General features: G+C 33.9%; 1 protein-coding gene and 1 non-coding gene across 2 annotated transcripts; one reads left to right on the top strand and one right to left on the bottom strand.

The window, feature by feature from the left end:
* Positions 1-6,249: 6,249 nt before the first annotated feature.
* LOC104108761 (universal stress protein PHOS34) lies at positions 6,250-10,749 on the bottom strand. The gene is made up of 2 exons (XM_009617881.4): positions 9,895-10,749; positions 6,250-6,591 (listed from the first exon to the last, which is right to left on the bottom strand). The coding sequence occupies exons 1-2, from the start codon at positions 10,613-10,615 to the stop codon at positions 6,581-6,583; spliced, it is 732 nt and encodes a 243-aa protein (XP_009616176.1). The 5' UTR covers positions 10,616-10,749; the 3' UTR covers positions 6,250-6,580.
* A 57-nt stretch (positions 10,750-10,806) lies between these two features.
* Positions 10,807-10,888, top strand: TRNAS-AGA (transfer RNA serine (anticodon AGA)). Its single transcript has one exon. It is a non-coding gene; the product is annotated as a tRNA-Ser (tRNA).
* The last annotated feature ends 831 nt before the right edge of the window (positions 10,889-11,719 follow it).

Genomic DNA, 11,719 nt, shown 5'->3' with positions numbered 1-11,719 from the left:
ATGGTTCGTGTCGCTCGACCCTCGGCAGTGCACACATTATTCTGGATCGGGTCGTACGACCTCGGCATAATCGTGCGTGATAACACTCGATGTGTAATCGTATATTTGATATCTTCCCTGACTTGAGAGGCAAAAATATTATAAGATGGAAATTCATTTGAAACTTACCATGTGTGAAAGGTTTATTTACTTTTGCTTATTATTGAGTTATTGTTATTATATACATAATCCGTACTCATTTAGAATCCCGTATTTCTTTACTGTTAGCATATAGTAAGTGTCGACGTCGACCTCTCGTCATTGCTTATTCGAGATTAGACTTAATATATATATAAATAAATATAAATATAGATAGATAGATATCTCCGAATTCGTATTTTTCTCTACGAATTAATATCGTCCGTACTTTCATCATGTAGACGTCATTCTTGTTAAGTACTCCACTTTGGAAGTTGGAACTTTCCTGTCAAAGGAGATACTACTCACTTTCTCATCTGTCTTAGAGTATTATTGAGTTCCCGCTATTATAGCCTGTTTGGACATAAAAAAAAATTTAATTTTCACTTGAAGATGAATTTTGAAATTTTTTAAAAAGCTGTTTTTTAAAATTTTCACTCAGATCACTCATAAAATTTTAAAAACAATCTAAAATTATATTTATGTCCAAACACGACTCTAATTTTCAAATACCATATTCACTTGAAAAGAATTTTACTTTTTTTTGGAATTTTACAATTCTTATGTCGAAACGCACACTTAATGGATTAATTTTATGGTCTCGTATGATTTTGAGAAATTTATAGCACATGTGCTAATTTTTTTGTATGTTGAGTTGGGCTCAAGATCCCTTTTTTAATCATTTTTATCAAAATTAGATTCATTTCAATTCATGATTTACTCGATGTTGCGTTCTCATCTTATACTGTCAATGCTCCAAATGTTGAGAGCGAGAAGAGTTGAGTTCCTCAGAGGGGATCTATAGCCCTAATTATGGGGCCCGTAAACCCATGATCCCTCCGTCAAATTAGGTATTTTATGTACATATTTCTAGAATTGTCTAATATTATGTATTGACACCTATACTCTATAAAGGTTGAATGGTGCACTTGGCTCAATACTTAATTATTCACTCAAAAACGGGAATCAATTCCCACTTAACATATTTTTTTCCCTCCCTTTTTTAGCGGTGCATCAACATTATAGAAATCCTAGATCCGCCTCTGGTTCCTCATATTGGTAGGTGATAAGTATTTTTTTTTCCTTATGTAATACTCCTATCGAATAATTTTTATCTCATAAGCTAACTTTTAGAGTTAAATTAGGTTCACGTCGATTTTCTTAGAGCAACTCCAACCTTGTTGTCAAAATAGGGATTTTCCCATTTTTGGGGACAAAAATGGAAAATTTTCACTCCAAACCTCCACCATTTTTGTCCCCAAAATGGGGAGTGAATAGTGTCTCCCCAAATTTTGGGACACACTATTCATCTCCCCATTTACTATTCCCCATTAAAATATTATTATTTTTATTATTTAATCTTTTAATTTATCTTTTTATATATACTTAATTATGTTTATATAATATATTTACCTAATTAATTTTTTATCCTAAATTTGATGTATAATTTTGAAAAATTAATTATCGTGCATCTATTTTTTTTAATGTAAAATTGATAGTTAATTTTATTATGAGTTATAATCGTATGAAAAAGATATAACCATCACAAAAAATGAAAGGTACAAATATAAAATATTTGATGTTGCTAAAATTAAAATACATTAAAATTGAAAATACATTAAATTAAAATACATTAAGATTGAAAATACATTAAAATTAGAAATACATTAAAATTAAAAATACATTAAATTAAAATACATTAAAATTGAAACTACGTTAAATAACATAATAATTTAATAGCGAGACATGTCGTTTTCAGGTGCACCAAAATTATTGTAGTACTGAGTGAATGTGACAGATGATTGTTGCGTTTGTGACTGTTGTGGTTGTTGACTTCTTTTATATATTATTTGTTGTTGTTCTTGCCGCAAATAATCACGATGAACTGGATCCAAAACAGAATCCATATCCATGGACATAATTTTATGATCATATTTCAATTCTTTTAGTCTTATTTTTTCTCTTTCAATGTCATTTGTTTCTTTTTGTCTCTCAGTTGCACTATTCATCGCCTCAACAATTCGATTATTTTGTGATTCTACTATCTTCTTATAACCATCGTCGATTTTTCTCTTCATGTATTATACTGCACAACATGATAATCGAGAATAAGCGTGATCTTAATACATCAATTCAAGATGATTTGGAAGGTTCACCTCCAACAGTAGAAATAGCAGTAGATGAAAATCAACGATTTCAAGAATTTTTAGCTCGACATAGAAGAATTAAGGACAAAGATGCTCATTTTGCACTTCATAGTGCATTAATAGATCATTTATGGGAGAATACTAGAGGTTGAAGTTGAATATTTATGTAGTATTTCGATTGAATTTTATTGCTATGTAATATGTATTTAATTAATCTTATATCGCAATGATTTCATTTTTATTTGAATTATTAGTTAATCTATAATAATTGCTTACAAATTATATTATTTAAAATTTTATGGAATTGTTTTAATGGAAATTACAAATTAATGAAAATAAAAGATGAAAATTAAAAAATAAAAATGAAATGAAAGATAATAATATAATATAGAAAAGAGAGAAAAATATAAAATAGAATATTCTCTTTTGGGATAAAAAAATGAGAGAATGGTTGAAGTAAGTTGTCCCCAAAATTAGAAAATTCTTATTTTTGGGATCAAAATGAGATAAAGGTTGGAGATGCCCTTATTATTGATATGTATATCGGAGATGCCCTTATTATCGATCTGTTTAAAATAATACCACCAAGAGTCTCACAGACACGCTGCAATAAATTTATGGAATGGAGTGGTGCAAAAGATGCCATCTCAGACTATGGTGCTCGTTACCTAATCATATGAATCCATCAACCGAACCTTGTCCTTACGTGAATTGGGGATAGGATTCTTTCGTCTTACTACTGAAAGAAAAATAGTAACTCAAGTACTTGGAGTTATCTTGATAAAATAGAACAAGTGGATTAAGCTAAAATGTCTTGACTCCTCGTTTGGGTGCGCATATGTCGGGTTGGTTCGGATTTTTTAATTATCAAACCAAATCAATAGTGTTGGGTTTTTAAATTTATAAACCAAACCAAACCAACAAAGTCGGGTTTTTCAATCTCGGCTTTTTTCGGATTTTTTTTCGGTAAAGTCTTCATAGCATAAAATATGTAACTCTTGCTCCAAATATTTCTTAAGTCCTAGTAAAATACAACTATATAATGTGTTTTCCAAGAAACTAACACAATAATATGAGATAAGTCATAGCATTATACTAAAATATTCAATAACAAAAATAAAATAATAAAATTACATAAAATAAATATTGCTAATTAATAAGCCATAATGAAAATTAACATAATCTAAAAATACTATATAGGTCATGCTAAAATAAGTATAGCTAATAAGTATTATTAATTACATAATTAAGCACTAAAGAAAAAGATAAACTAAGTTATATATTTTTATTATAAATCAATATAAAACTAAAATAATTATCCAATACTATCGTAATTCCTAATATTGAATTGAATTTTTTTTGTTAGTATTAGTATTGATTTGAATTTTGTTTGAGTTATTATGTTGTGAACCAAGGTATTGGACCAGCTGCACTTGATATTGGGCTAAGGAGAAGCTCCAGGCCCGTTAACTCTCCAAAACATTTCAAGGACTTTGTGGTCCCCAAAGCCAATGGATAAGAGAGGGCACCTGCAATGCTGTTATGCGAGGACAACTGTGAGCACTATTGGAGAAATAATTAGTAGTAGCAGCTTTCCCTAATTAGGCAGAAAATATGCCAAGTCTTTTTGTTTGTTTTTGCTAAGGAGCAGTCTGGAACCTTCCCCTTCTTCATTTTTCCTTTCTTTTAGTGTTTATCTTACTTTTTGAGTCCATTGTAAGTAGAGTTGCTAAGTTTGAGATTGAATCAAAGAAGTTTCTTGTTATTGAATCTGTTATCTCTCTTAAATTCATAACATATTACATTTAGGGGTTTTAAAATTTATTTACCATTCAACAATGTTAAGTTTAAATTTGAAATAATACGTTAAAAGATAAAATTGTGAAAAGGTTTAAGAAATATTTATAAATTACATTACAATAAATATTTATATATATAAAATATTTTTAAAAATTATATAAATGTACTATCGGGTTGGTTTGATTTTGATTTGACTATTTTTTAGTTAAAACCAAACCAAACCAATTATGATCGGGTTTTATTTTTCAATACCAAACCACATCAGATTTGTTTTTCGATTTGACTCGAATTATCGATTTGGTGCGATTTATCGGTTTTCTTTGTACAGCCCTGCTCCCTGTATATCCAAAAAATTAAAATTATCAAACAAAAGGGCCATTTCACCCGGGGGGGTTTCACATGGCTTAATTATAGTCCCTTTTGTGGACCAAAATCTGCCATATTATGCGAACCCTGTACCCCACTGAAGAATCTTAAAAAACACTAATTACACACGAGTACTTGAACTCGTAGTATGAGTTTAGGTATGTTTTATTCTTATGTTTAAATCTTGGTTAAGTGTGAAAAAGTATGCAAAAGAACGACAGCCAATTTTATGTTTAGTGGTATTAGTTTGTGTGTGCGCGCCTGTATAGAGTGTATATGAGCTTCTTTCCGGTCGAATCGTAATTTCCATTTTTAATGATAATGACATCAACGGCTCGCTGCCAACAGCTTAAATATCCTTTGGAAGGCCATAGAGTATTTTTGCTTCGCTTCGGGGTGCAATCACTCGTGATTAGAAAATTATGTTTTCCTAATTTGATAACAATCATGCAATACGATTTAATTACATTTAAATTTGTCTCACAGTGGGTCCTTTTCATTCTTACTCAACTTTAGGTCTTATCTTTTGTCTGTCAAAAAACAATGTAAAAGACTAATCAAACATCTTGAGTACGCTCAAATGGACTTTTTAACCTTCTGAATAAAGTTTTTGGGCTTTGGATTGATCCAAAAATGACTTTCCAAGTGTTAAACGAAACAGAGGGTTGTCATTTGGATTACTAAAGTATTCATTTAGTTCAGAAGGATATGCTATATAGGTGGAAATGTAAAATATCCCACAAGAGCAGCAAATTAGCCTTCCCCTATTTTTTTGTCAATACCAGATTGATTTCAATTTGCACCTTCCAAACTCGATATATACTTCAAAACAATAAAATCCCGAACATGAAATCACTAAAAATATTGTAAGGGAGAACTGAGAGAGTGGCATGAAGGAGAAGAAAAAGAGTTGTGAGTTGTGTGGGAACCAGGCAAAAATGTATTGCGACTCTGATCGAGCCAACCTTTGCTAGGATTACGATGCCAAGGTTCACACTGCCAACTTTCTTGTGGCCAAACACAACAATATACCAAAACATCCAAAAGTTAAAAAAGGCATTGGTTACACTAAGCATGACCTTATTCCTTAAATAAGTTTAGATGTCAGATTCTTATACTTCTTTTATCTTCTTAAACTTTATATCCTCTTAATTAAGATTCAGATAATGAGGATGCAGGATAAAGAGGTCTGTTGCCATATAGCTGGACTTCTAGGTGCTGCATCAATTACAATCCATTTCCAGCTCAGGCGGCTTTAAATTTTAGATAGTTTACTGTCTAAATAGATTTGAGCGTTCTTATCATTTTAGCTTCTCCAGTGTACATGATTGTTTCTTGTCTGAGTTCTCACGAATTATCTGTAATTTAGTAAAAGATATTGAAGTTTGAAAAGAACAAAGAATATTTGATTCATAACATTTTTTTTTCAAATCCTAAAAGGATTTTATCCAAAAATTCTAATGCATGGTTCCCCTCTTTCAGATGTAGTATGCGGAAAGGGAGAAATATTCTGCAGAGGCAGAGTAAGTAAAGTTGCAGGCATATATTGAACTGGGGAACTTTAAAATAACAAAGTTTTGAAGACAGAGGGATGGTGTTATAGCTTACGCTTTTAGCTTCTACCACGTCGCTCATCATAGGAAGTTCCTTAATATAGTTTTAGAGAAAACTCCTTTATATATGTATCTATCCCTTATTTTCGGACAACGAGAGGTCCAAATTACCCATCCTTCCAAATTCCAATATAGCCAGTCAAACATGCTCAACATATCTTGACGCATTACACTAAACATCTATCCATACAGGCAATTTTAATGCATGACCAGATTTGTAATTGGATAAATAACACAAGCATATACTCGACACGTTATAAAAAAGTTTAGATCGCAACGCAAATACCTAAAGGCAATCAAGTAAAAACACTCAGCAGATGACAACCATAACAGATACAATCATCAACTGGAGACAGTAATAAGTTGATGTTGAGAGACACAAGCTACCACAACATAATATGACTCCAGACATCACAAAAGGCCTAATCGCGGAAGCTGGTCAACACTAGTGCAGCCGAGGAAAGATCTTGTCCAACTTCACAATGAATCTGTCACAAAGAAGCAGGAATATCTTAGCAAACCACAAGGGAGGTGGGAATAGTTTTCCAGTAGAGAAAACTGGCAGTAATTGCAGTCATAAAATAACGGAGTTGAGAATTTTGAGGAAGTTACCGACTCCACAAACTAATTTATATGAAACACGAAAATCAAGTCTCTAAAGAGTATCATAGCCAAGGATGTGTTCGACCAGCTTGGAACTCTTTGCAAGACAATCATACTAAAGCCTCTTTTATTACTAAATTGAATTTCACATACTCGGTGAAGGAGTTAATGCAAGTTTGGTGATTCGAATAGAATACTTCAGCTGTTGTTTCCCGTGTCAGCTCTACTAGAAGAATAAAAATCAAAAAGATAAACTGGTCGTTACTTTAAATGTGACAAACTAACCTAAAGAGCTATGCGAAAACATCATAACTCATGAAACAAGCACATAGTTTCTCAGAAAGGGCCAGTACAATTTCCATATTTGCCATCTCTTCAAGAAGTTGATATCTAAGTTGCTCCGACATGGCAGTTTAGGTGCCGCACCCGTGTCGACACGACACTAGTATGAGTGTGGGTATGGGATCCGTACCGGATCTGGTCAAACAATTTTAGGTACTTTGACCACGACGGACAGAAAAATTCGAGACGAGATACAATTTGATTACCGAAATCAGAACTAAAACTAGGGTAAATTTGAAGAAAATAGCATATCCTATCTAGGAAATCAATCTTTTACTTATCTACAACTTGAGAATAAAAATGAAATCCACACTTTACAAGCTATACGTAAGTATGCTACAAAATTTCTCATAAATTAGAGATTTTTATTTTTTAAAATTATTTTTAGCCGGATCCCCGCACCCGTATCCGTACTAAGATTCATATCCCCAAATCTTAAAATTTACATCTTGAAAGATCCGACCTCTAGATCCGCACCCGTGTCGGACACCCGCACCCGTGTCCGAGCAACTTAGGTTGATATTATATAAAATGTGCGTAAATATGACATATATTGGTCCCATTCATTTTATTTCACTAACTCCTTGATTAAAGCCCAGATAGGGAGAAACCCAAATGAAACCATCCAAAAGAAATAAAACCCAGTTGCCATTTCCTGAATCAGTTCTGATACTAAAAAAGTGCTGAAGCTCGCTATCTATCATAATTGTTAAGAGTGCTTCTATGCCCAAATCTGACGGATTAGAAAAGCGTCAAAAAATCTATACCACTTTCCACAATGAAACAGGGGATCTCTCTGGCTTAGCAAGCATATGCAACATATGGGTCCTTCATCTCCCATATCAACCCAAAAAAAAAAACTCTTTACCATCTTCATGCAAACTTTTGCTTTCGCGAGTAATCATAAAGTATGCTAATAGTTCCATGCAAGTATGCGGATCATAAGAAGAGACGCATCAAGAAAACTAGAGCAGCGCAATGCCAGAAAAGGATGGCATTGGGTTTTGCTCACACTTGGAAGTGCCAAATTCAAGCATCATGTCGTTTGAAAGACAAAAAGGTTTTCTTTATTTTGATAAGGGCCGTTTTAAAGACTAGTTCAAGAAAGTAACTCTGAAATATTCATCTAAACTATCACAATCACTATATTTTTGCTTTTTTCCTCTTTTTCCTTTTTGTACTGGGATCAGTTCTACCATCAGTTCACTCATTTAACACCCATTGAATGCTGGCAAAGAGACTTCGCCACCAGACACACTCTAAAGTTATGGTTAGGTAACACTTCACTAAACAACTTATGAAAAAATACAACACTGCATGCCACGACCAATGCACCTCCAAAGTCCAAACATCTTTCCCAGTGTGCCCCTAAGTAAGGCTCAGTGGAGAGAACTTCTTCACCTATGTGGTCTTGGGTAATGGATTGGTTGATTCAAGTCAACGGATAACTCCAACCTTCAGTTATTTTAGTGGCCATGGAAACAGGAATCTACTTTCAATTGACATTCAAATCCTAGTTCATAGGACAAATTAAGATTAAGCCTCCAAGGAACGCTTAGCAAATACAGACTAGGTTTAGAGCTTAAAATCTTCTTTTAATGATGGTATCCGGCCCAGCTTGCACGCTCGACTAATTCCACCTGGTACCTACTACCTCCCACCAACATATGTATTGGATAAATCTGCCTTGGTGCCAACCAAGGCTGGGGCAAATTTAGGAAATCACCTAGTATTTTTTGCCTCCTTCGATTTGAACTTGAGACCTCATGGTTCTCCCAAACTTCATTGACACTAGGTCACACCCTTGGGTGCAACTTAAACCTAATTTTTCAAAAGGTTAAGAGCTTAAAGACAAATACAACAGCATTTAGCAACTTAAAACAGATTGACTTTAGGGTTCAACGCACTTGACTGTTGGCATCCTAATACAGGCATATTGAGCGTTGTTCTTCCAGAACTAGGCACCAGATTGACTACTATTTCAAAAGAATTCTTTTTCACATTCTGGTATATTAGGACCTTAAGTTTTTTTAGTTTCTGTTTTTCGATCAAGCAACGTAGAATTTGGAACCCTAGGTTCTGATGTACAGATGTCGACAACAGAGAAAACAAGCCAAATTACATTTTCCCCCAAAACATAATGAATATCAGATTCACAAAATTTTGTCTATGAATCATAAAAGAATTGAGCTCATCCTTGGCAGCAATTGCAGGATTAAAGAAGCAGCCATGCCAAAATAAAAGGCAATTTTTTTGCCGATCAGGAAAATCAATAGGAAAAGATGCATAGTTTAAATCTATTGAAAAATAGAGATGGCAATGGGGTAGGGTGAGAGTGGGGAAGGGACACCTTAGCAGGGTGGACGAACTAGTAAAGGGCGGGGAGGGGAAAGACTTCAATATCTTCAGTTAGAGTGGAGGAAGGGGCAAGGCTTAATTTTGACTTCCAGTAACTCCATTTACTTCTTTTCAACACTCAGAAAACATTTCCTTTGACTATAAATTTCTCAAATGTCTTTCTTAGGAGTAGTATTTTTTATTTTCAAAATAAGTTCATTGTAGTACTAAATTTATTCTTAGAACAGGAGCAATCAATGTTTGATATCAAGCAGAAATTAACAAGAAGTTAGCTTTGTACTCATAACCTGATCAGTTATATTGGGACCAAGGAACTGTGAAAGAAGAAAAATGTTAAAAAAACAAGCTAACTGATTGCTATTTTACACGAAGATCATCAGAATTATACTAAAATACTTAATAATGAAAAACTTAAGTAGCAAGAACAACAATCCAGTATCCAAATTAACAAAAAAGAGAAACATAAAAAAGTGTAACAAGGGTCATACCTTTTCGATGATCAGAAGCATCATGGTACTCAGCTTCCTCCTCATCTTCTTCAGCAGCTGATGCAACAGAAACCACGGGCTCAGAAACTGCATTTGCACCACTATCCTTATCATCCGGGTACCTAACAACCACAACAGGACAAACACAGTGCCTCACACAATAATCACTAACACTTCCCAGTCTTCCATCGCTTCCTCTCTTAGTAGCCCCAAAACCTCGGCTACCCATAATTACAGCGCTAAGCCCTAGCCTCTCCACCTCGAGACATAGCCTTTCCCTCATATCGTGATCCTTAACGATGTGGATTTTGAACGGAATCTGAGCATCAACTAACGGCTGAGATATGTCCGAGACTTTAGTAGTAGTAAACGTGTCGAAATCATCCTCGAGTTTTCGCTGAGACTCTTCGTTTTCGGTATCGACGATGGAGAGATCAACGGAGCCCCAATCGGCGCCGTAGAGGACGGAAGTGGGACGGACGTGGAGAAGGATGACGGCGTCACCTGGACGGAGGTACTGATGGACGGCCCACTTAACGGCGAAAGCGGACTCGTCGCTTAGATCGACGGCGATGCCGATCTTGCGTTGAGCACCGGCGGTGGGGGTATCGGTGGTGGAAGGGGTGGTGGGAGGTGGGAAACGGGGGGAAGAGGATTTGATTTTGATGTTAGCGAGGCGGGGGAGATCGGAATCGGAGGTGGGGGTTGGTTGTTGCTGCATTTCTTTATGGGGAAAGTTTGGGGGTTTGGGTTGACCTTTGTTTGAGAGAGGGTTGATGCTTGTTTATCGCACCTGCTTAGGAGAGAGTTATATTCCTCTTTTTGATGTTGATGATGGGAACTGAGAATGTGTTTTCACTTTTCGACTTTCTTAGTCAATTAAATAGATAAAACTCCTTTCATCAGCAGAAGGTGGACGTGCCGGAGTGGTTATCGGGCATGACTAGAAATCATGTGGGCTTTGCCCGCGCAGGTTCGAATCCTGCCGTCCACGTTATTTTTGTACTCTTTTAACTTATGGAACAACGATAATGGATATTCCGTTAGTAGTAGGGTCAATGGATTGAGACTTGACGCGTTTGGGTTGACAATTTTGTTATGAAATGTATATAATAATAAAGAAAGGGATACATGAGATTAATTTTTTTAATAAAAACCGATACTTTTTAGATTTGGTTTAATTTTAGTTTTAAATTTTAAAAACCGATCAAATTTGATTTGGTTTTATTTTTAATAAAAAAATAATTGAAAAATTCGAACCAAACCAACTATAGAAAAGCTATTTAAATTTATAGCTATACCTATATATATATATATATATATATATATATATATATATATATATATATATATATATATATATATATATATATATATGTATATTTTAATATAACGTTTCTAAGATTTTATGGTATCTATTAGTTGTTTGTATTTTTAGTCTAGTTCTTTGCTATTATAATAATCTAATTCTTTTCCTTTACATTCTAGTTTGATTGGTAATTTTCTTTTGCTAAGTACAAGAATTTATTTCATGTTTAAAATAATTAATTTTTAATTGAGTAATTAAACTATTTATCACTATTTGATTCAATTATCATCAATATATCTTGGTAAATGATAGATTTCTCAAAGAGCAATCGGTTTGATAGTGTTACGTTGAAAATGTAGTCGGCGGAATATGTGTATAGTAGTGTATGTTTCATATTCAAAAAAAAATCCGATAAATAATCGAAAAAATCAAAAAACCGACAAAAATCATAAAAAATCGAATCCATAAAAATTCGACTTAATTGGTTTGGTCCCAATATTTAAAAAATCGACTTAC

This window comes from Nicotiana tomentosiformis, chromosome 7, assembly GCF_000390325.3.
Source record: "Nicotiana tomentosiformis chromosome 7, ASM39032v3, whole genome shotgun sequence".
Lineage (NCBI taxonomy): Eukaryota > Viridiplantae > Streptophyta > Magnoliopsida > Solanales > Solanaceae > Nicotiana > Nicotiana tomentosiformis.
Note: the sequence above shows the minus strand (reverse complement) of the source record. Positions and strands in the feature narration are given on the sequence as shown.

Coding starts and splice junctions, on each gene's coding strand:
- LOC104108761 (XM_009617881.4), bottom strand. CDS start 10,615: ATGCAGCAACAACCAACCCCCACCTCCGATTCCGATCTCCCCCGCCTC.